We start from the raw sequence: 26132 nt of genomic DNA, 5'->3' as shown, positions 1-26132 counted from the left end.
CACTACTTTCTTGTCTGTCATGTATTCTTCTGTCTTCATAGCACTACTTTCTGGTCTGTGATGTATTCTTCTGTCTTTATAGCACTACTTTCTGGTTTGACATGTATTCTTCTGTCTTTATAGCACTACTTTCTGGTTTGACATGTATTCTACTGTCTTTACAACAGTACTTTCTGGTTTGACATGTATTTTTGTGTCTTTGTAGCAGTACTTTCTGGTTTGACACGTATTCTACTGTCTTTAAAACAGTACTTTCTGGTTTGTCATGTATTCTTCTGTCTTCATAGCACTACTTTCTGGTCTTTCATGGATTCTTCTGTCTTCATAGCACTACTTTCTGGTTTGACATGTATTCTTCTGTCTTCATAGCACTACTTTCTGGTTTGTAATGTATTCTACTGTCTTTACAACAGTACTTTCTGGTCTGTCATGTATTCTTCTGTATTCATAGCGCTACTTTCTGGTTTGACATGTATTCTTCTGTCTTTTAAGCATTACTTTCTGGTCTGTCATGTATTCTTCTGTCTTTATAGCACTACTTTCTGGTTTGACATGTATTCTTCTGTCTTTATAGCACTACTTTCTGGTTTGACTTGTATTCTACTGTCTTTACAGCAGTACTTTCTGGTTTGTGATTCTTCTGTCTTTTAAGCACTACTTTCTGGTCTGTCATGTATTCTTCTGTCTTTTAAGCACTACTTTCTGGTTTGACATGTATTCTTCTGTCTTCATAGCACTACTTTCTGGTTTGACATGTATTCAACTGTCTTTACAACAGTACTTTCTGGTCTGTCATGTATTCCTCTGTCTTCATAGCACTACTTTCTAGTTTGACATGTATTCTTCTGTCTATAGCACTACTTTCTGGTTTGACATGTATTCTTCTGTCTTTTAAGCACTACTTTCTGGTCTGTCATGTATTCTTCTGTCTTCCTAGCACTACTTTCTGGTCTGTCATGTATTCTTCTGTCTTCATAGCACTACTTTCTGGTCTGTGATGTATTCTTCTGTCTTTATAGCACTACTTTCTGGTTTGACATGTATTGTACTGTCTTTACAACAGTACTTTCTGGTTTGACATGTATTTTTGTGTCTTTATAGCAGTACTTTCTGGTTAGACACGTATTCTACTGTCTTTACAGCAGTACTTTCTGGTTTGTCATGTATTCTTCTGTCTTCATAGCACTACGTTCTGGTCTTTCATGGATTCTTCTGTCTTCATAGCACTACTTTCTGGTTTGACATGTATTCTGAAGTCTTTACAACAGTACTTTCTGGTCTGTCATGTATTCTTCTGTCTTCATAGCGCTACTTTCTGGTCTTTCATGGATTCTTCTGTCTTTTAAGCACTACTTTCTGATCTATCATGTATTCTTCATAGCACTACTTTCTGGTTTGACATGTATTCTTCTGTCTTTTAAGCACTACTTTCTGGTCTGTCATGTATTCTTCTGTCTTTATAGCACTACTTTCTGGTTTGACATGTATTCTACTGTCTTTACAGCAGTACTTTCTGGTTTGTGATTCTTCTGTCTTTTAAGCACTACTTTCTGGTCTGTCATGTATTCTTCTGTCTTTATAGCACTACTTTCTGGTTTGACATGTATTCTTCTGTCTTTATAGCACTACTTTCTGGTTTGACATGTATTCTTCTGTCTTTACAACAGTACTTTCTGGTTTGACATGTATTCTTGTTTCTTTATAGCAGTACTTTCTGATCTGTCATGTATTCTTCTGTCTTCATAGCACTACTTTCTAGTTTGACATGTATTATTCAGTCATTACAGCACTACTTTCTGGTTTGACATGTATTCTACTGTCTTTACAACAGTACTTTCTGGTTTGACATGTATTCTTGTGTCTTTATAGCAGTACTTTCTGGTTTGACACGTATTCTACTGTCTTTATAACAGTACTTTCTGGTTTGTCATGTATTCTTCTGTCTTCATAGCACTACTTTCTGGTTTGTCATGTATTCTTCTGTCTTTATAGCACTACTTTCTGGTTTTACATGTATTCTTCTGTATTCATAGCACTACTTTCTGATTTGGCATGTATTCTTCTGTCTTCATAGCACTACTTTCTGGTTTGCAATGTATTATTCTGTCTTCATAGCACTACTTTCTGGTTTGACATGTATTCTTCTGTCTATAGCACTACTTTCTGGTTTGACATGTATTCTTCTGTCTTTTAAGCACTACTTTCTGGTCTGTCATGTATTCTTCTGTCTTTATAGCACTACTTTCTGGTTTGACATGTATTCTTCTGTCTTTATAGCACTACTTTCTGGTTTGACATGTATTCTACTGTCTTTACAGCAGTACTTTCTGGTTTGTGATTCTTCTGTCTTTTAAGCACTACTTTCTGGTCTGTCATGTATTCTTCTGTCTTTATAGCACTACTTTCTGGTTTGACATGTATTCTTCTGTCTTCATAGCACTACTTTCTGGTTTGACATGTATTCAACTGTCTTTACAACAGTACTTTCTGGTCTGTCATGTATTCCTCTGTCTTCATAGCGCTACTTTCTGGTTTGACATGTATTCTTCTGTCTTTTATGTACTACTTTCTGGTCTGTCATGTATTCTTCTGTCTTCATAGCACTACTTTCTAGTTTGACATGTATTCTTCTGTCTATAGCACTACTTTCTGGTTTGACATGTATTCTTCTGTCTTTTAAGCACTACTTTCTGGTCTGTCATGTATTCTTCTGTCTTCCTAGCGCTACTTTCTGGTTTGACATGTATTCTTCTGTCTTTATAGCACTACTTTCTGGTCTGTCATGTATTCTTCTGTCTTCATAGCACTACTTTCTGGTCTGTGATGTATTCTTCTGTCTTTATAGCACTACTTTCTGGTTTGACATGTATGGTACTGTCTTTACAACAGTACTTTCTGGTTTGAAATGTATTTTTGTGTCTTTATAGCAGTACTCTCTGGTTTGACACGTATTCTTCCATCTTCATAGCACTACTTTCTGGTTTGACATGTATTCTTCTGTCTATAGCACTCCTTTCTGCTTTGACATGTATTCTTCTGTCTATAGCACTACTTTCTGCTTTGACATGTATTCTTCTGTCTTCATAGCACTACCTTCTGGTTTGACATGTATTCTACTGTCTTTACAACAGTACTTTCTGGTCCGTCATGTATTCTTCTGTCTTCATAGCGCTACTTTCTGGTTTGACATGTATTCTTCTGTCTTTTAAGCACTACTTTCTGGTCTGTCATGTATTCTTCTGTCTTCATGGCACTACTTTCTGGTCTGTGATGTATTCTTCTGTCTTTATAGCACTACTTTCTGGTTTGACATGTATGGTACTGTCTTTACAACAGTACTTTCTGGTTTGAAATGTATTTTTGTGTCTTTATAGCAGTACTCTCTGGTTTGACACGTATTCTTCCGTCTTCATAGCACTACTTTCTGGTTTGACATGTATTCTTCTGTCTATAGCACTCCTTTCTGCTTTGACATGTATTCTTCTGTCTATAGCACTACTTTCTGCTTTGACATGTATTCTTCTGTCTTCATAGCACTACCTTCTGGTTTGACATGTATTCTACTGTCTTTACAACAGTACTTTCTGGTCCGTCATGTATTCTTCTGTCTTCATAGCGCTACTTTCTGGTTTGACATGTATTCTTCTGTCTTTTAAGCACTACTTTCTGGTCTGTCATGTATTCTTCTGTCTTCATAGCACTACTTTCTGGTTTGACATGTATTCTTCTGTCTTTATAGCACTACTTTCTGGTTTGACATGTATTCTTCTGTCTTTATAGCAGTACTTTCTGGTTTGACATGTATTCTACTGTCTTTACAATAGTACATTCTGGTTTGACATGTATTCTTGTGTCTTTATAGCAGTACTTTCTGATCTGTCATGTATTCTTCTGTCTTCATAGCACTACTTTCTAGTTTGACATGTATTATTCAGTCATTACAGCACTACTTTCTGGTTTGACATGTATTCTACTGTCTTTACAACAGTACTTTCTGGTTTGACATGTATTCTTGTGTCTTTATAGCAGTACTTTCTGGTTTGACATGTATTCTACTGTCTTTACAACAGTACTTTCTGGTTTGTCATGCATTCTTCTGTCTTCATAGCACTACTTTCTGGTCTTTCATGGATTCTTCTGTCTTCATAGCACTACTTTTTGGTTTGACATGTATTCTTCTGTCTTCATAGCACTACTTTCTGGTTTGACATGTATTCTACTGTCTTTACAACAGTACTTTCTGGATTGACATGTATTCTTCTGTCTTTATAGCACTACTTTCTGGTTTTACATGTATTCTTCTGTATTCATAGCACTACTTTCTGGTTTGGCATGTATTCTTCTGTCTTCATAGCACTACTTTCTGGTTTGCAATGTATTATTCTGTCTTCATAGCACTACTTTCTGGTTTGACATGTATTCTTCTGTCTATAGCACTACTTTCTGGTTTGACATGTATTCTTCTGTCTTTTAAGCACTACTTTCTGGTCTGTCATGTATTCTTCTGTCTTTATAGCACTACTTTCTGGTTTGACATTTATTCTACTGTCTTTACAGCAGTACTTTCTGGTTTGTGATTCTTCTGTCTTTTAAGCACTACTTTCTGGTCTGTCATGTATTCTTCTGTCTTTATAGCACTACTTTCTGGTTTGACATGTATTCTTCTGTCTTCATAGCACTACTTTCTGGTTTGACATGTATTCAACTGTCTTTACAACAGTACTTTCTGGTCTGTCATGTATTCCTCTGTCTTCATAGCGCTACTTTCTGGTTTGACATGTATTCTTCTGTCTTTTATGTACTACTTTCTGGTCTGTCATGTATTCTTCTGTCTTCATAGCACTACTTTCTAGTTTGACATGTATTCTTCTGTCTATAGCACTACTTTCTGGTTTGACATGTATTCTTCTGTCTTTTAAGCACTACTTTCTGGTCTGTCATGTATTCTTCTGTCTTCCTAGCGCTACTTTCTGGTTTGACATGTATTCTTCTGTCTTTATAGCACTACTTTCTGGTCTGTCATGTATTCTTCTGTCTTCATAGCACTACTTTCTGGTCTGTGATGTATTCTTCTGTCTTTATAGCACTACTTTCTGGTTTGACATGTATGGTACTGTCTTTACAACAGTACTTTCTGGTTTGAAATGTATTTTTGTGTCTTTATAGCAGTACTCTCTGGTTTGACACGTATTCTTCCGTCTTCATAGCACTACTTTCTGGTTTGACATGTATTCTTCTGTCTATAGCACTCCTTTCTGCTTTGACATGTATTCTTCTGTCTATAGCACTACTTTCTGCTTTGACATGTATTCTTCTGTCTTCATAGCACTACCTTCTGGTTTGACATGTATTCTACTGTCTTTACAACAGTACTTTCTGGTCCGTCATGTATTCTTCTGTCTTCATAGCGCTATTTTCTGGTTTGACATGTATTCTTCTGTCTTTTAAGCACTACTTTCTGGTCTGTCATGTATTCTTCTGTCTTCATAGCACTACTTTCTGGTCTGTGATGTATTCTTCTGTCTTTATAGCACTACTTTCTGGTTTGACATGTATGGTACTGTCTTTACAACAGTACTTTCTGGTTTGAAATGTATTTTTGTGTCTTTATAGCAGTACTCTCTGGTTTGACACGTATTCTTCCGTCTTCATAGCACTACTTTCTGGTTTGACATGTATTCTTCTGTCTATAGCACTCCTTTCTGCTTTGACATGTATTCTTCTGTCTATAGCACTACTTTCTGCTTTGACATGTATTCTTCTGTCTTCATAGCACTACCTTCTGGTTTGACATGTATTCTACTGTCTTTACAACAGTACTTTCTGGTCCGTCATGTATTCTTCTGTCTTCATAGCGCTACTTTCTGGTTTGACATGTATTCTTCTGTCTTTTAAGCACTACTTTCTGGTCTGTCATGTATTCTTCTGTCTTCATAGCACTACTTTCTTGTCTGTCATGTATTCTTCTGTCTTCATAGCACTACTTTCTGGTTTGACATGTATTCTTCTGTCTATAGCACTACTTTCTGCTTTGACATGTATTCTTCTGTCTTCATAGCACTATTTTCTAGTTTGACATGTATTATTCAGTCATTACAGCAGTACTTTCTGGTTTGACATGTATTCTGCTGTCTTTACATCAGTACTACTTTCTGGTTTGACATGTATTCTTCTGTCTTTACAGCAGTACTTTCTGGTTTGACATGTATTATTCTGTCTTTATAGCAGTACTTTCTGGTTTGACACATATTCTACTGTCTTTACAACAGTACTTTCTGGTTTGTCATGTATTCTTCTGTCTTCATAGCACTACTTTCTGGTCTTTCATGGATTCTTCTGTCTTCATAGCACTACTTTCTGGTTTGACATGTATTCTTCTGTCTTCATAGCACTACTTTCTGGTTTGTAATGTATTCTACTGTCTTTACAACAGTACTTTCTGGTCTGTCATGTATTCTTCTGTCTTCATAGCGCTACTTTCTGGTTTGACATGTATTCTTCTGTCTTTATAGCACTACTTTCTGTTTTGACATGTATTCTTCTGTCTTTATAGCACTACTTTCTGGTTTGTCATGTATTCTACTGTCTTTACAACAGTACTTTCTGGTTTGACATGTATTCTTGTGTCTTTATAACAGTACTTTCTGATCTGTCATGTATTTTTCTGTCTTCATAGCACTATTTTCTAGTTTGACATGTATTATTCAGTCATTACAGCAGTACTTTCTGGTTTGTCATGTATTCTTCTGTCTTCATAGCACTACTTTCTGGTCTTTCATGGATTCTTCTGTATTCATAGCACTACTTTCTGGTTTGACATGTATTCTTCTGTCTTCATAGCACTACTTTCTGGTTTGACATGTATTCTACTGTCTTTACAACAGTACTTTCTGGTCTGTCATGTATTCTTCTGTCTTCATAGCGCTACTTTCTGGTTTGACATGTATTCTTCTGTCTTTTAAGCACTACTTTCTGGTCTGTCATGTATTCTTCTGTCTTCATAGCACTACTTTCTGGTTTGACATGTATTCTTCTGTCTTTATAGCACTACTTTCTGTTTTGACATGTATTCTTCTGTCTTTATAGCACTACTTTCTGGTTTGTCATGTATTCTACTGTCTTTACAACAGTACTTTCTGGTTTGTGATTCTTCTGTCTTTTAAGCACTACTTTCTGGTCTTTCATGGATTCTTCTGTCTTCATAGCACTACTTTCTGGTTTGATATGTATTCTTCTGTATTCATAGCACTACTTTCTGGTTTGATATGTATTCGTCTGTCTTTATAGCACTACTGTCTGGTCTGTCATGTATTCTTCTGTCTTTATAGCACTACTTTCTGGTTTTACATGTATTCTTCTGTATTCATAGCACTACTTTCTGATTTGGCATGTATTCTTCTGTCTTCATAGCACTACTTTCTGGTTTGCAATGTATTATTCTGTCTTCATAGCACTACTTTCTGGTTTGACATGTATTCTTCTGTCTATAGCACTACTTTCTGGTTTGACATGTATTCTTCTGTCGTTTAAGCACTACTTTCTGGTCTGTCATGTATTCTTCTGTCTTTATAGCACTACTTTCTGGTTTGACATGTATTCTTCTGTCTTTATAGCACTACTTTCTGGTTTGACATGTATTCTACTGTCTTTACAGCAGTACTTTCTGGTTTGTGATTCTTCTGTCTTTTAAGCACTACTTTCTGGTTTGTCATGTATTCTTCTGTCTTTATAGCACTACTTTCTGGTTTGACATGTATTCTTCTGTCTTCATAGCACTACTTTCTGGTCTGTCATGTATTCTTCTGTCTTTATAGCACTACTTTCTGGTTTGACATGTATTCTACTGTCTTCACAACAGTACTTTCTGGTTTGACATGCATTATTGTGTCTTTATAGCAGTACTTTCTGATCTGTCATGTATTCTTCTGTCTTTATAGCACTACTTTCTGATCTGTCATGTATTCTTCTGTCTTCATAGCACTACTTTCTGGTCTGTCATGTATTGTTCTGTCTTTATAGCACTACTTTCTGGTTTGACATGTATTCTTCTGTCTTTATAGCACTACTTTCTGGTTTGACATGTATTCTACTGTCTTCACAACAGTACTTTCTGGTTTGACATGCATTATTGTGTCTTTATAGCAGTACTTTCTGATCTGTCATGTATTCTTCTGTCTTTATAGCACTACTTTCTGATCTGTCATGTATTCTTCTGTCTTCATAGCACTACTTTCTGGTCTGTGATGTATTCTTCTGTCTTTATAGCACTACTTTCTGGTTTGACATGTATTCTTCTGTCTTCATAGCACTACATTCTGGTTTGACATGTATTCTTCTGTCTATAGCACTACTTTCTGGTTTGACATGTGTTCTTCTGTCTTTATAGCACTACTTTCTGGTCTGTCATGTATTCTTCTGTCTTCATAGCACTACTTTCTGGTCTGTCATGTATTGTTCTGTCTTTATAGCACTACTTTCTGGTTTGACATGTATTCTTCTGTCTTTATAGCACTACTTTCTGGTTTGACATGTATTCTACTGTCTTTACAACAGTACTTTCTGGTCTGTCATGTATTCTTCTGTCTTTATAGCACTACTTTCTGGTTTTACATGTATTCTTCTGTATTCATAGCACTACTTTCTGATTTGGCATGTATTCTTCTGTCTTCATAGCACTACTTTCTGGTTTGCAATGTATTATTCTGTCTTCATAGCACTACTTTCTGGTTTGACATGTATTCTTCTGTCTATAGCACTACTTTCTGGTTTGACATGTATTCTTCTGTCGTTTAAGCACTACTTTCTGGTCTGTCATGTATTCTTCTGTCTTTATAGCACTACTTTCTGGTTTGACATGTATTCTTCTGTCTTTATAGCACTACTTTCTGGTTTGACATGTATTCTACTGTCTTTACAGCAGTACTTTCTGGTTTGTGATTCTTCTGTCTTTTAAGCACTACTTTCTGGTTTGTCATGTATTCTTCTGTCTTTATAGCACTACTTTCTGGTTTGACATGTATTCTTCTGTCTTCATAGCACTACTTTCTGGTCTGTCATGTATTCTTCTGTCTTTATAGCACTACTTTCTGGTTTGACATGTATTCTACTGTCTTCACAACAGTACTTTCTGGTTTGACATGCATTATTGTGTCTTTATAGCAGTACTTTCTGATCTGTCATGTATTCTTCTGTCTTTATAGCACTACTTTCTGATCTGTCATGTATTCTTCTGTCTTCATAGCACTACTTTCTGGTCTGTCATGTATTGTTCTGTCTTTATAGCACTACTTTCTGGTTTGACATGTATTCTTCTGTCTTTATAGCACTACTTTCTGGTTTGACATGTATTCTACTGTCTTCACAACAGTACTTTCTGGTTTGACATGCATTATTGTGTCTTTATAGCAGTACTTTCTGATCTGTCATGTATTCTTCTGTCTTTATAGCACTACTTTCTGATCTGTCATGTATTCTTCTGTCTTCATAGCACTACTTTCTGGTCTGTGATGTATTCTTCTGTCTTTATAGCACTACTTTCTGGTTTGACATGTATTCTTCTGTCTTCATAGCACTACATTCTGGTTTGACATGTATTCTTCTGTCTATAGCACTACTTTCTGGTTTGACATGTGTTCTTCTGTCTTTATAGCACTACTTTCTGGTCTGTCATGTATTCTTCTGTCTTCATAGCACTACTTTCTGGTCTGTCATGTATTGTTCTGTCTTTATAGCACTACTTTCTGGTTTGACATGTATTCTTCTGTCTTTATAGCACTACTTTCTGGTTTGACATGTATTCTACTGTCTTTACAACAGTACTTTCTGGTTTGACATGTATTCTTGTGTCTTTATAGCAGTACTTTCTGATCTGTCATGTATTCTTCTGTCTTCATAGCACTACTTTCTAGTTTGACATGTATTATTCAGTCATTACAGCACTACTTTCTGGTTTGACATGTATTCTACTGTCTTTACAACAGTACTTTCTGGTTTGACATGTATTCTTGTGTCTTTATAGCAGTACTTTCTGGTTTGACACGTATTCTACTGTCTTTATAACAGTACTTTCTGGTTTGTCATGTATTCTTCTGTCTTCATAGCACTACTTTCTGGTCTTTCATGGATTCTTCTGTCTTCATAGCACTACTTTCTGGTTTGATATGTATTCTTCTGTATTCATAGCACTACTTTCTGGTTTGATATGTATTCGTCTGTCTTTATAGCACTACTGTCTGGTCTGTCATGTATTCTTCTGTCTTTATAGCACTACTTTCTGGTTTTACATGTATTCTTCTGTATTCATAGCACTACTTTCTGATTTGGCATGTATTCTTCTGTCTTCATAGCACTACTTTCTGGTTTGCAATGTATTATTCTGTCTTCATAGCACTACTTTCTGGTTTGACATGTATTCTTCTGTCTATAGCACTACTTTCTGGTTTGACATGTATTCTTCTGTCTTTTAAGCACTACTTTCTGGTCTGTCATGTATTCTTCTGTCTTTATAGCACTACTTTCTGGTTTGACATGTATTCTTCTGTCTTTATAGCACTACTTTCTGGTTTGACATGTATTCTTCTGTCTTTTAAGCACTACTTTCTGGTCTGTCATGTATTCTTCTGTCTTTATAGCACTACTTTCTGGTTTGACATGTATTCTTCTGTCTTCATAGCACTACTTTCTGGTTTGACATGTATTCAACTGTCTTTACAACAGTACTTTCTGGTCTGTCATGTATTCGTCTGTCTTCATAGCGCTACTTTCTGGTTTGACATGTATTCTTCTGTCTTTTATGTACTACTTTCTGGTCTGTCATGTATTCTTCTGTCTTCATAGCACTACTTTCTAGTTTGACATGTATTCTTCTGTCTATAGCACTACTTTCTGGTTTGACATGTATTCTTCTGTCTTTTAAGCACTACTTTCTGGTCTGTCATGTATTCTTCTGTCTTCATAGCACTACTTTCTGGTCTGTCATGTATTGTTCTGTCTTTATAGCACTACTTTCTGGTTTGACATGTATTCTTCTGTCTTTATAGCACTACTTTCTGGTTTGACATGTATTCTACTGTCTTTACAACAGTACTTTCTGGTTTGACATGTATTCTTGTGTCTTTATAGCAATACTTTCTGATCTGTCATGTATTCTTCTGTCTTCATAGCACTACTTTCTAGTTTGACATGTATTATTCAGTCATTACAGCACTACTTTCTGGTTTGACATGTATTCTACTGTCTTTACAACAGTACTTTCTGGTTTGACATGTATTCTTGTGTCTTTATAGCAGTACTTTCTGGTTTGACACGTATTCTACTGTCTTTATAACAGTACTTTCTGGTTTGTCATGTATTCTTCTGTCTTCATAGCACTACTTTCTGGTCTTTCATGGATTCTTCTGTCTTCATAGCACTACTTTCTGGTTTGATATGTATTCTTCTGTATTCATAGCACTACTTTCTGGTTTGATATGTATTCGTCTGTCTTTATAGCACTACTGTCTGGTCTGTCATGTATTCTTCTGTCTTTATAGCACTACTTTCTGGTTTTACATGTATTCTTCTGTATTCATAGCACTACTTTCTGATTTGGCATGTATTCTTCTGTCTTCATAGCACTACTTTCTGGTTTGCAATGTATTATTCTGTCTTCATAGCACTACTTTCTGGTTTGACATGTATTCTTCTGTCTATAGCACTACTTTCTGGTTTGACATGTATTCTTCTGTCTTTTAAGCACTACTTTCTGGTCTGTCATGTATTCTTCTGTCTTTATAGCACTACTTTCTGGTTTGACATGTATTCTTCTGTCTTTATAGCACTACTTTCTGGTTTGACATGTATTCTACTGTCTTTACAGCAGTACTTTCTGGTTTGTGATTCTTCTGTCTTTTAAGCACTACTTTCTGGTCTGTCATGTATTCTTCTGTCTTTATAGCACTACTTTCTGGTCTGTCATGTATTCTTCTGTCTTTATAGCACTACTTTCTGCTTTGACATGTATTCTACTGTCTTTATAGCACTACTTTCTGGTTTGACATGTATTCTACTGTCTTCACAACAGTACTTTCTGGTTTGACATGCATTATTGTGTCTTTATAGCAGTACTTTCTGATCTGTCATGTATTCTTCTGTCTTTATAGCACTACTTTCTGATCTGTCATGTATTCTTCTGTCTTCATAGCACTACTTTCTGGTCTGTGATGTATTCTTCTGTCTTTATAGCACTACTTTCTGGTTTGACATGTATTCTTCTGTCTTCATAGCACTACATTCTGGTTTGACATGTATTCTTCTGTCTATAGCACTACTTTCTGGTTTGACATGTGTTCTTCTGTCTTTATAGCACTACTTTCTGGTCTGTCATGTATTCTTCTGTCTTCATAGCACTACTTTCTGGTCTGTCATGTATTGTTCTGTCTTTATAGCACTACTTTCTGGTTTGACATGTATTCTTCTGTCTTTATAGCACTACTTTCTGGTTTGACATGTATTCTACTGTCTTTACAACAGTACTTTCTGGTTTGACATGTATTCTTGTGTCTTTATAGCAGTACTTTCTGATCTGTCATGTATTCTTCTGTCTTCATAGCACTACTTTCTAGTTTGACATGTATTATTCAGTCATTACAGCGCTACTTTCTGGTTTGACATGTATTCTACTGTCTTTACAACAGTACTTTCTGGTTTGACATGTATTCTTGTGTCTTTATAGCAGTACTTTCTGGTTTGACACGTATTCTACTGTCTTTATAACAGTACTTTCTGGTTTGTCATGTATTCTTCTGTCTTCATAGCACTACTTTCTGGTCTTTCATGGATTCTTCTGTCTTCATAGCACTACTTTCTGGTTTGATATGTATTCTTCTGTATTCATAGCACTACTTTCTGGTTTGATATGTATTCGTCTGTCTTTATAGCACTACTGTCTGGTCTGTCATGTATTCTTCTGTCTTTATAGCACTACTTTCTGGTTTTACATGTATTCTTCTGTATTCATAGCACTACTTTCTGATTTGGCATGTATTCTTCTGTCTTCATAGCACTACTTTCTGGTTTGCAATGTATTATTCTGTCTTTTAAGCACTACTTTCTGGTCTGTCATGTATTCTTCTGTCTTTATAGCACTACTTTCTGGTTTGACATGTATTCTTCTGTCTTTATAGCACTACTTTCTGGTTTGACATGTATTCTTCTGTCTTTTAAGCACTACTTTCTGGTCTGTCATGTATTCTTCTGTCTTTATAGCACTACTTTCTGGTTTGACATGTATTCTTCTGTCTTCATAGCACTACTTTCTGGTTTGACATGTATTCAACTGTCTTTACAACAGTACTTTCTGGTCTGTCATGTATTCGTCTGTCTTCATAGCGCTACTTTCTGGTTTGACATGTATTCTTCTGTCTTTTATGTACTACTTTCTGGTCTGTCATGTATTCTTCTGTCTTCATAGCACTACTTTCTAGTTTGACATGTATTCTTCTGTCTATAGCACTACTTTCTGGTTTGACATGTATTCTTCTGTCTTTTAAGCACTACTTTCTGGTCTGTCATGTATTCTTCTGTCTTCATAGCACTACTTTCTGGTCTGTCATGTATTGTTCTGTCTTTATAGCACTACTTTCTGGTTTGACATGTATTCTTCTGTCTTTATAGCACTACTTTCTGGTTTGACATGTATTCTACTGTCTTTACAACAGTACTTTCTGGTTTGACATGTATTCTTGTGTCTTTATAGCAATACTTTCTGATCTGTCATGTATTCTTCTGTCTTCATAGCACTACTTTCTAGTTTGACATGTATTATTCAGTCATTACAGCACTACTTTCTGGTTTGACATGTATTCTACTGTCTTTACAACAGTACTTTCTGGTTTGACATGTATTCTTCTGTATTCATAGCACTACTTTCTGATTTGGCATGTATTCTTCTGTCTTCATAGCACTACTTTCTGGTTTGCAATGTATTATTCTGTCTTCATAGCACTACTTTCTGGTTTGACATGTATTCTTCTGTCTATAGCACTACTTTCTGGTTTGACATGTATTCTTCTGTCTTTTAAGCACTACTTTCTGGTCTGTCATGTATTCTTCTGTCTTTATAGCACTACTTTCTGGTTTGACATGTATTCTTCTGTCTTTATAGCACTACTTTCTGGTTTGACATGTATTCTACTGTCTTTACAGCAGTACTTTCTGGTTTGTGATTCTTCTGTCTTTTAAGCACTACTTTCTGGTCTGTCATGTATTCTTCTGTCTTTATAGCACTACTTTCTGGTTTGACATGTATTCTTCTGTCTTCATAGCACTACTTTCTGGTCTGTCATGTATTCTTCTGTCTTTATAGCACTACTTTCTGCTTTGACATGTATTCTACTGTCTTTATAGCACTACTTTCTGGTTTGACATGTATTCTACTGTCTTCACAACAGTACTTTCTGGTTTGACATGCATTATTGTGTCTTTATAGCAGTACTTTCTGATCTGTCATGTATTCTTCTGTCTTTATAGCACTACTTTCTGATCTGTCATGTATTCTTCTGTCTTCATAGCACTACTTTCTGGTCTGTGATGTATTCTTCTGTCTTTATAGCACTACTTTCTGGTTTGACATGTATTCTTCTGTCTTCATAGCACTACATTCTGGTTTGACATGTATTCTTCTGTCTATAGCACTACTTTCTGGTTTGACATGTGTTCTTCTGTCTTTATAGCACTACTTTCTGGTCTGTCATGTATTCTTCTGTCTTCATAGCACTACTTTCTGGTCTGTCATGTATTGTTCTGTCTTTATAGCACTACTTTCTGGTTTGACATGTATTCTTCTGTCTTTATAGCACTACTTTCTGGTTTGACATGTATTCTACTGTCTTTACAACAGTACTTTCTGGTTTGACATGTATTCTTGTGTCTTTATAGCAGTACTTTCTGATCTGTCATGTATTCTTCTGTCTTCATAGCACTACTTTCTAGTTTGACATGTATTATTCAGTCATTACAGCACTACTTTCTGGTTTGACATGTATTCTACTGTCTTTACAACAGTACTTTCTGGTTTGACATGTATTCTTGTGTCTTTATAGCAGTACTTTCTGGTTTGACACGTATTCTACTGTCTTTATAACAGTACTTTCTGGTTTGTCATGTATTCTTCTGTCTTCATAGCACTACTTTCTGGTCTTTCATGGATTCTTCTGTCTTCATAGCACTACTTTCTGGTTTGATATGTATTCTTCTGTATTCATAGCACTACTTTCTGGTTTGATATGTATTCGTCTGTCTTTATAGCACTACTGTCTGGTCTGTCATGTATTCTTCTGTCTTTATAGCACTACTTTCTGGTTTTACATGTATTCTTCTGTATTCATAGCACTACTTTCTGATTTGGCATGTATTCTTCTGTCTTCATAGCACTACTTTCTGGTTTGCAATGTATTATTCTGTCTTCATAGCACTACTTTCTGGTTTGACATGTATTCTTCTGTCTATAGCACTACTTTCTGGTTTGACATGTATTCTTCTGTCTTTTAAGCACTACTTTCTGGTCTGTCATGTATTCTTCTGTCTTTATAGCACTACTTTCTGGTTTGACATGTATTCTTCTGTCTTTATAGCACTACTTTCTGGTTTGACATGTATTCTACTGTCTTTACAGCAGTACTTTCTGGTTTGTGATTCTTCTGTCTTTTAAGCACTACTTTCTGGTCTGTCATGTATTCTTCTGTCTTTATAGCACTACTTTCTGGTTTGACATGTATTCTTCTGTCTTCATAGCACTACTTTCTGGTTTGACATGTATTCAACTGTCTTTACAACAGTACTTTCTGGTCTGTCATGTATTCGTCTGTCTTCATAGCGCTACTTTCTGGTTTGACATGTATTCTTCTGTCTTTTATGTACTACTTTCTGGTCTGTCATGTATTCTTCTGTCTTCATAGCACTACTTTCTAGTTTGACATGTATTCTTCTGTCTATAGCACTACTTTCTGGTTTGACATGTATTCTTCTGTCTTTTAAGCACTACTTTCTGGTCTGTCATGTATTCTTCTGTCTTCCTAGCGCTACTTTCTGGTTTGACATGTATTCTTCTGTCTTTATAGCACTACTTTCTGGTCTGTGATGTATTCTTCTGTCTTCATAGCACTACTTTCTGGTCTGTGATGTATTCTTCTGTCTTTATAGCACTACTTTCTGGTTTAACATGTATGGTACTGTCTTTACAACGGTACTTTCTGGTTTGAAATGTATTTTTGTGTCTTTATAGCAGTACTTTCTGGTTTGACACGTATTCTACTGTCTTTACAACAGTACTTTCTGGTTTGTCATGTATTCTTCTGTCTTCATAGCACTACTTTCTGGTCTTTCATGTATTCTTCTGTCTTCATAGCGCTACTTTCTGGTTTGACATGTATTCTTCTGTCTTTTAAGCACTACTTTCTGGTCTGTCATGTATTCTTCTGTCTTCATAGCACTACTTTCTGGTTTGACATGTATTCTTCTGTCTTTATAGCACTACTTTCTGGTTTGACATGTATTCTTCTGTCTTTATAGCACTACTTTCTGGTTTGACATGTATTCTACTGTCTTTACAACAGTACTTTCTGGTTTGACATGTATTCTTCTGTCTTTATAGCAGTACTTTCTGGTTTGTCATGTATTCTTCTGTCTTCATAGCACTACTTTCTAGGTTGACATGTATTATTCAGTCATTACATCACTGCTTTCTGGTTTGACATGTATTCTACTGTCTTTACAACAGTACTTTCTGGTTTGACATGTATTCTTGTGTCTTTATAGCAATACTTTCTGGTTTGACACGTATTCTACTGTCTTTACAACAGTACTTTCTGGTTTGTCATGTATTCTTCCGTCTTCATAGCACTACTTTCTGGTCTTTCATGTATTCTTCTGTCTTCATAGCGCTACTTTCTGGTTTGACATGTATTCTTCTGTCTTTTAAGCACTACTTTCTGGTCTGTCATGTATTCTTCTGTCTTCATAGCACTACTTTCTGGTTTGACATGTATTCTTCTGTCTTTATAGCACTACTTTCTGGTTTGACATGTATTCTTCTGTCTTTATAGCACTACTTTCTGGTTTGACATGTATTCTACTGTCTTTACAACAGTACTTTCTGGTTTGACATGTATTCTTCTGTCTTTATAGCAGTACTTTCTGGTTTGTCATGTATTCTTCTGTCTTCATAGCACTACTTTCTAGGTTGACATGTATTATTCAGTCATTACATCACTACTTTCTGGTTTGACATGTATTCTACTGTCTTTACAACAGTACTTTCTGGTTTGACATGTATTCTTGTGTCTTTATAGCAATACTTTCTGGTTTGACACGTATTCTACTGTCTTTACAACAGTACTTTCTGGTTTGTCATGTATTCTTCTGTCTTCATAGCACTACTTTCTGGTCTTTCATGGATTCTTCTGTCTTCATAGCACTACTTTCTTGTTTGACATGTATTCTTCTGTCTTCATAGCACTACTTTCTGGTTTGACATGTATTCAACTGTCTTTACAACACTACTTTCTGGTCTGTCATGTATTCCTCTGTCTTCATAGCGCTACTTTCTGGTTTGACATGTATTCTTCTGTCTATAGCACTACTTTCTGGTTTGACATGTATTCTTCTGTCTTTTAAGCACTACTTTCTGGTCTGTCATGTATTCTTCTGTCTTCATAGCACTACTTTCTGGTTTGACATGTATTCTTCTGTCTATAGCACTACTTTCTGGTTTGACATGTATTCTTCTGTCTTTTAAGCACTACTTTCTGGTCTGTCATGTATTCTTCTGTCTTCCTAGCGCTACTTTCTGGTTTGACATGTATTCGTCTGTCTTTATAGCACTACTTTCTGGTCTGTCATGTATTCTTCTGTCTTCATAGCACTACTTTCTGGTCTGTCATGTATTCTTCTGTCTTTATAGCACTACTTTCTGTTTTGACATGTATTCTTCTGTCTTTATAGCACTACTTTCTGGTTTGTCATGTATTCTACTGTCTTTACAACAGTACTTTCTGGTTTGACATGTATTCTTGTGTCTTTATAACAGTACTTTCTGATCTGTCATGTATTCTTCTGTCTTCATAGCACTATTTTCTAGTTTGACATGTATTATTCAGTCATTACAGCAGTACTTTCTGGTTTGACATGTATTCTTCTGTCTTTACAGCAGTACTTTCTGGTTTGACATGTATTCTTCTGTCTTTACAGCAGTACTTTCTGGTTTGACATGTATTATTCTGTCTTTATAGCAATACTTTCTGGTTTGACATGTATTGTCTTTACAGCACTACTTTGTGGTTTGACATGTATTCTTCTGTCTTTACAGCAATACTTTCTGGTCTGTCATGTATTCTTCTGTCTTCATAGCACTACTTTCTGGTCTGTCATGTATTCTTCTGTCTTTATAGCACTACTTTCTGCTTTGACATGTATTCTACTGTCTTTATAGCACTACTTTCTGGTTTGACATGTATTCTACTGTCTTCACAACAGTACTTTCTGGTTTGACATTCTGATCTGTCATGTATTCTTCTGTCTTCATAGCACTACTTTCTAGTTTGACATGTATTATTCAGTCATTACAGCAGTACTTTCTGGTTTGACATGTATTCTTCTGTCTTTACAGCAGTACTTTCTGGTTTGACATGTATTCTTCTGTCTTTACAGCAGTACTTTCTGGTTTGACATGTATTATTCTGTCTTTATAGCAATACTTTCTGGTTTGACATGTATTGTCCTTACAGCACTACTTTTTGGTTTGACATGTATTCTTCTGTCTTTATAGCAATACTTTCTGGTCCGTCATGTATTCTTCTGTCTTCATAGCACTACTTTCTGGCTTGACATGTATTATTCTGTCTTTACCGCAGTACTTTCTGGTTTGACATGAATTCTTCTGTCTTTCCAACAGTACTTTCTGGTTTGACATGTATTCTTCTGTCTTTATAGCACTACTTTCTGGTTTGACATACAGTCTTCTGTCTTCATAGCACTACTTTCTGGTTTGGCATGTATTCTTCTGTCTTCATAGCACTACTTTCTGGTTTGACATGTATTCTTCTGTATTCATAGCACTACTTTCTGGTTTGATATGTATTCGTCTGTCTTTATAGCACTACTGTCTGGTTTGACATGTATTCTTCTGTTTTTATAGCACTACTTTCTGGTTTTACATGTACTCTTCTGTATTCATAGCACTACTTTCTGGTTTGGCATGTATTCTTCTGTCTTCATAGCGCTACTTTCTGGTTTGACATGTATTATTCTTTCTTTACCGCAGTACTTTCTGGTTTGACATGTATTCTTCTGTCTTCATAGCACTACTTTCTGGTTTGACATGTATTCCTCTGTCTTCATAGCGCTACTTTCTGGTTTGACATGTATTCTTCTGTCTTTTATGTACTACTTTCTGGTCTGTCATGTATTCTTCTGTCTTCATAGCACTACATTCTGGTCTGACATGTATTCTTCTGTCTATAGCACTACTTTCTGGTTTGACATGTATTCTTCTGTCTTCATAGCACTACTTTCTGGTCTGTCATGTATTTTTCTGTCTTCATAGCACTACTTTCTGGTCTGTGATGTATTCTTCTGTCTTCATAGCACTACTTTCTGGTTTGACATGTATTCTACTGTCTTTACAACAGTACTTTCTGGTTTGACATGTATTTTTGTGTCTTTATAGCAGTACTTTCTGGTTTGACACGTATTCTACTGTCTTTACAACAGTACTTTCTGGTTTGACATGTATTCGTCTGTCTTTATAGCACTACTTTCTGGTCTGTCATGTATTCTTCTGTCTTCATAGCACTACTTTCTGGTCTGTCATGTATTCTTCTGTCTTTATAGCACTACTTTCTGTTTTGACATGTATTCTTCTGTCTTTATAGCACTACTTTCTGGTTTGTCATGTATTCTACTGTCTTTACAACAGTACTTTCTGGTTTGACATGTATTCTTGTGTCTTTATAACAGTACTTTCTGATCTGTCATGTATTCTTCTGTCTTCATAGCACTATTTTCTAGTTTGACATGTATTATTCAGTCATTACAGCAGTACTTTCTGGTTTGACATGTATTCTTCTGTCTTTACAGCAGTACTTTCTGGTTTGACATGTATTCTTCTGTCTTTACAGCAGTACTTTCTGGTTTGACATGTATTATTCTGTCTTTATAGCAATACTTTCTGGTTTGACATGTATTGTCTTTACAGCACTACTTTGTGGTTTGACATGTATTCTTCTGTCTTTACAGCAATACTTTCTGGTCTGTCATGTATTCTTCTGTCTTCATAGCACTACTTTCTGGTCTGTCATGTATTCTTCTGTCTTTATAGCACTACTTTCTGCTTTGACATGTATTCTACTGTCTTTATAGCACTACTTTCTGGTTTGACATGTATTCTACTGTCTTCACAACAGTACTTTCTGGTTTGACATTCTGATCTGTCATGTATTCTTCTGTCTTCATAGCACTACTTTCTAGTTTGACATGTATTATTCAGTCATTACAGCAGTACTTTCTGGTTTGACATGTATTCTTCTGTCTTTACAGCAGTACTTTCTGGTTTGACATGTATTCTTCTGTCTTTACAGCAGTACTTTCTGGTTTGACATGTATTATTCTGTCTTTATAGCAATACTTTCTGGTTTGACATGTATTGTCCTTACAGCACTACTTTTTGGTTTGACATGTATTCTTCTGTCTTTATAGCAATACTTTCTGGTCCGTCATGTATTCTTCTGTCTTCATAGCACTACTTTCTGGCTTGACATGTATTATTCTGTCTTTACCGCAGTACTTTCTGGTTTGACATGAATTCTTCTGTCTTTCCAACAGTACTTTCTGGTTTGACATGTATTCTTCTGTCTTTATAGCACTACTTTCTGGTTTGACATACAGTCTTCTGTCTTCATAGCACTACTTTCTGGTTTGGCATGTATTCTTCTGTCTTCATAGCACTACTTTCTGGTTTGACATGTATTCTTCTGTATTCATAGCACTACTTTCTGGTTTGATATGTATTCGTCTGTCTTTATAGCACTACTGTCTGGTTTGACATGTATTCTTCTGTTTTTATAGCACTACTTTCTGGTTTTACATGTACTCTTCTGTATTCATAGCACTACTTTCTGGTTTGGCATGTATTCTTCTGTCTTCATAGCGCTACTTTCTGGTTTGACATGTATTATTCTTTCTTTACCGCAGTACTTTCTGGTTTGACATGTATTCTTCTGTCTTCATAGCACTACTTTCTGGTTTGACATGTATTCCTCTGTCTTCATAGCGCTACTTTCTGGTTTGACATGTATTCTTCTGTCTTTTATGTACTACTTTCTGGTCTGTCATGTATTCTTCTGTCTTCATAGCACTACATTCTGGTCTGACATGTATTCTTCTGTCTATAGCACTACTTTCTGGTTTGACATGTATTCTTCTGTCTTCATAGCACTACTTTCTGGTCTGTCATGTATTTTTCTGTCTTCATAGCACTACTTTCTGGTCTGTGATGTATTCTTCTGTCTTCATAGCACTACTTTCTGGTTTGACATGTATTCTACTGTCTTTACAACAGTACTTTCTGGTTTGACATGTATTTTTGTGTCTTTATAGCAGTACTTTCTGGTTTGACACGTATTCTACTGTCTTTACAACAGTACTTTCTGGTTTGACATGTATTCGTCTGTCTTTATAGCACTACTTTCTGGTCTGTCATGTATTCTTCTGTCTTCATAGCACTACTTTCTGGTCTGTCATGTATTCTTCTGTCTTTATAGCACTACTTTCTGTTTTGACATGTATTCTTCTGTCTTTATAGCACTACTTTCTGGTTTGTCATGTATTCTACTGTCTTTACAACAGTACTTTCTGGTTTGACATGTATTCTTGTGTCTTTATAACAGTACTTTCTGATCTGTCATGTATTCTTCTGTCTTCATAGCACTATTTTCTAGTTTGACATGTATTATTCAGTCATTACAGCAGTACTTTCTGGTTTGACATGTATTCTTCTGTCTTTACAGCAGTACTTTCTGGTTTGACATGTATTCTTCTGTCTTTACAGCAGTACTTTCTGGTTTGACATGTATTATTCTGTCTTTATAGCAATACTTTCTGGTTTGACATGTATTGTCTTTACAGCACTACTTTGTGGTTTGACATGTATTCTTCTGTCTTTACAGCAATACTTTCTGGTCTGTCATGTATTCTTCTGTCTTCATAGCACTACTTTCTGGTCTGTCATGTATTCTTCTGTCTTTATAGCACTACTTTCTGCTTTGACATGTATTCTACTGTCTTTATAGCACTACTTTCTGGTTTGACATGTATTCTACTGTCTTCACAACAGTACTTTCTGGTTTGACATTCTGATCTGTCATGTATTCTTCTGTCTTCATAGCACTACTTTCTAGTTTGACATGTATTATTCAGTCATTACAGCAGTACTTTCTGGTTTGACATGTATTCTTCTGTCTTTACAGCAGTACTTTCTGGTTTGACATGTATTCTTCTGTCTTTACAGCAGTACTTTCTGGTTTGACATGTATTATTCTGTCTTTATAGCAATACTTTCTGGTTTGACATGTATTGTCCTTACAGCACTACTTTTTGGTTTGACATGTATTCTTCTGTCTTTATAGCAATACTTTCTGGTCCGTCATGTATTCTTCTGTCTTCATAGCACTACTTTCTGGCTTGACATGTATTATTCTGTCTTTACCGCAGTACTTTCTGGTTTGACATGAATTCTTCTGTCTTTCCAACAGTACTTTCTGGTTTGACATGTATTCTTCTGTCTTTATAGCACTACTTTCTGGTTTGACATACAGTCTTCTGTCTTCATAGCACTACTTTCTGGTTTGGCATGTATTCTTCTGTCTTCATAGCACTACTTTCTGGTTTGACATGTATTCTTCTGTATTCATAGCACTACTTTCTGGTTTGATATGTATTCGTCTGTCTTTATAGCACTACTGTCTGGTTTGACATGTATTCTTCTGTTTTTATAGCACTACTTTCTGGTTTTACATGTACTCTTCTGTATTCATAGCACTACTTTCTGGTTTGGCATGTATTCTTCTGTCTTCATAGCGCTACTTTCTGGTTTGACATGTATTATTCTTTCTTTACCGCAGTACTTTCTGGTTTGACATGTATTCTTCTGTCTTCATAGCACTACTTTCTGGTTTGACATGTATTCCTCTGTCTTCATAGCGCTACTTTCTGGTTTGACATGTATTCTTCTGTCTTTTATGTACTACTTTCTGGTCTGTCATGTATTCTTCTGTCTTCATAGCACTACATTCTGGTCTGACATGTATTCTTCTGTCTATAGCACTACTTTCTGGTTTGACATGTATTCTTCTGTCTTCATAGCACTACTTTCTGGTCTGTCATGTATTTTTCTGTCTTCCTAGCGCTACTTTCTGATTTGACATGTATTATTCTGTCTTCATAGCACTACTTTCTGGTTTGACATGTATTCTTCTGTCTTTTAAGCACTACTTTCTGGTCTGTCATGTATTCTTCTGTCTTTATAGCACTACTTTCTGGTTTGAAATGTATTCTTCTGTCTTTATAGCACTACTTTCTGGTTTGACATGTATTCTACTGTCTTTACAGCAGTACTTTCTGGTTTGTGATTCTTCTGTCTTTTAAGCACTACTTTCTGGTCTGTCATGTATTCTTCTGTCTTTATAGCACTACTTTCTGGTTTGACATGTATTCTTCTGTCTTCATAGCACTACTTTCTGGTTTGACATGTATTCAACTGTCTTTACAACAGTACTTTCTGGTCTGTCATGTATTCCTCTGTCTTCATAGCGCTACTTTCTGGTTTGACATGTATTCTTGTGTCTTTTATGTACTACTTTCTGGTCTGTCATGTATTCTTCTGTCTTCATAGCACTACATTCTGGTTTGACATGTATTCTTCTGTCTATAGCACTACTTTCTGGTTTGACATGTATTCTTGTCTTTTAAGCACTACTTTCTGGTCTGTCATGTATTCTTCTGTCTTCCTAGCGCTACTTTCTGGTTTGATATGTATTCGTCTGTCTTTATAGCACTACTTTCTGGTTTGAAATGTATTCTTGTGTCTTTTTAGCAGTACTTTCTGGTTCTACATGTATTCTTCCGTATTCATAGCACTACTGACTGGTTTGGCATGTATTCTTCTGTCTTCATAGCACTACTTTCTGGTTTGCAATGTATTATTCTGTCTTCATAGCACTACTTTCTGGTTTGACATGTATTCTTCTGTCTATAGCACTACTTTCTGGTTTGACATGTATTCTTCTGTCTTCCTAGCGCTACTTTCTGGTTTGATATGTATTCTTCTGTCTTCATAGCACTACTTTCTGGTTTGACATGTATTCTTCTGTCTTCATAGCACTACTTTCTGGTTGACATGTATTCTTCTGTCTATAGCTCTACTTTCTGGTTTGACATGTATTATTCTGTCTTTTAAGCACTACTTTCTGATCGTTCATGGATTCGTGTGTCTTCATAGCACTACTTTCTGGTCTGACATGTATTCTTCTGTCTTCATAGCACTACTTTCTGGTTTGACATGTATTCTACTGTCTTTTAAGCACTACTTTCTGGTCTGTCATGTATTCTTCTGTCTTCATAGCATTACTTTCTGGTTTGACATGTATTCTTCTGTCTATAGCACTACTTTCTGGTTTGACATGCATTCTTCTGTCTTTTAAGCACTACTTTCTGATCTGTCATGTATTCTTCTGTCTTCATAGCGCTACTTTCTGGTTTGACATGTATTCTTCCGACTTTATAGCACTACTTTCTAGTCTGTCATGTATTCTTCTGTCTTCATAGCACTACTTTCTGGTCTGTCATGTATTCTTCTGCCTTCATAGCACTACTTTCTGGTCTGTCATGTATTCTTCTGTCTTCATAGCACTACTTTCTGGTTTGACATGTATTCTTCTGTCTTCATAGCACTACTTTCTGGTTTGACATGTATTATTCTGTCTTCATAGCACTACTTTCTGGTTTGACATGTATTCTTCTTTCGGCTTGTTCCCTGTAGCTTAGGGGTCGCCACAGTGGATTTTACAGTTGCTGTCGGTACCCTGTGAAGGCACAGCACCAGCGGCGGCCTCGACTGATTCCAAAATCTTTTCTTTTTCCCATTTTATGTGAAACAATACTACATTTGGAATTACAATGGGGTTTTAAGAAAATTAAATTTCTGTTGAATGCTTTATTTTAGGTAAACATGGATAAATAATTTACCTACAATTATACTGACACAACCCTTATTGTTGTTTCTTGATGAGAACTAAGATAGTACTGCAAATGACTAAAGAATATGAAAAAGAAAACATCAAAAAAACTAATGAACATTATTGATACCTTAGAATTATTAGAAGAGACCCCTATTTTCTTCTATTTTTTTGTGTCTTATAAGGTTATAATTATGTTTACATTGTGTGCTCCGTTTTCTAAAGAGCCTATTACTGGTGTGTTATTTGCCATATATTGTTGTAAAATGTCTACTTCAGTTTAAACGAAAAGCTGTACAGTGGCAGACCACCATGCTTTCGGAACAGGCTGACATTATTTAATCAGGTTTACAAAATGTTGTTTAGAAAAAAGGCCGTGATGCGATGTGATAATTTGGATATCGTTCACCTGTACTTTAACTTATGGCCACTAGTCTTACAGCGTCCCACACCGGCGCAGCCACGCCGAGGTTTGCGCCGAACTTCTGGCTGATCTTTACTTCTTGGCCGAAGAATTTATACACGCTGTCTTCGGAAAACGTGTCGGCAAACAGACCGTCGTCAGCAGGAAATAGATCCTCCTCGTGTCCAGCAAAAGTCATCCCAGTAATCGTGCAGCAAGAGTTTAACTGACAACACGTTCCTTACGGCAGCCCTTCTGTTTAGTGGGTTACAAACATGGATGACGTGTACAGCGTCGGAGGCGGGGCCCCGTCTACTCCTTTTTTTAATAGTAAATACAAAAAAAAAACAGTGTCAGGGGGTCAGAACATAAACAGAAATCACAAACCAACTCACAAAAATTTTGTAAAGGGTACACACATTTATGGTTTTAACAGCTTTCCTATTTTTAGAATATAAAATGTT

The 26132-nt window shown here is 35.9% G+C and overlaps 1 protein-coding gene across 1 annotated transcript in view; it reads right to left on the bottom strand.

Moving 5' to 3' along the window:
• LOC130108337 (EEF1A lysine methyltransferase 3-like) overlaps positions 1 to 25913 on the bottom strand; it is a 126910-nt gene extending 100997 nt beyond the window's left edge. The window contains exon 1 of the mRNA XM_056275241.1: positions 25706 to 25913. Within this exon, the coding sequence (XP_056131216.1) occupies positions 25706 to 25867 (162 nt within the window). The 5' untranslated portion in view covers positions 25868 to 25913. The remainder of the gene's footprint in view (positions 1 to 25705) is intronic.
• Between the last annotated feature and the right edge of the window lie 219 nt (positions 25914 to 26132).

The sequence above is a fragment of the Lampris incognitus genome, chromosome 2, assembly GCF_029633865.1.
Source record: "Lampris incognitus isolate fLamInc1 chromosome 2, fLamInc1.hap2, whole genome shotgun sequence".
Taxonomy (NCBI): Eukaryota; Metazoa; Chordata; class Actinopteri; order Lampriformes; family Lampridae; genus Lampris; species Lampris incognitus.
Note: the sequence above shows the minus strand (reverse complement) of the source record. Positions and strands in the feature narration are given on the sequence as shown.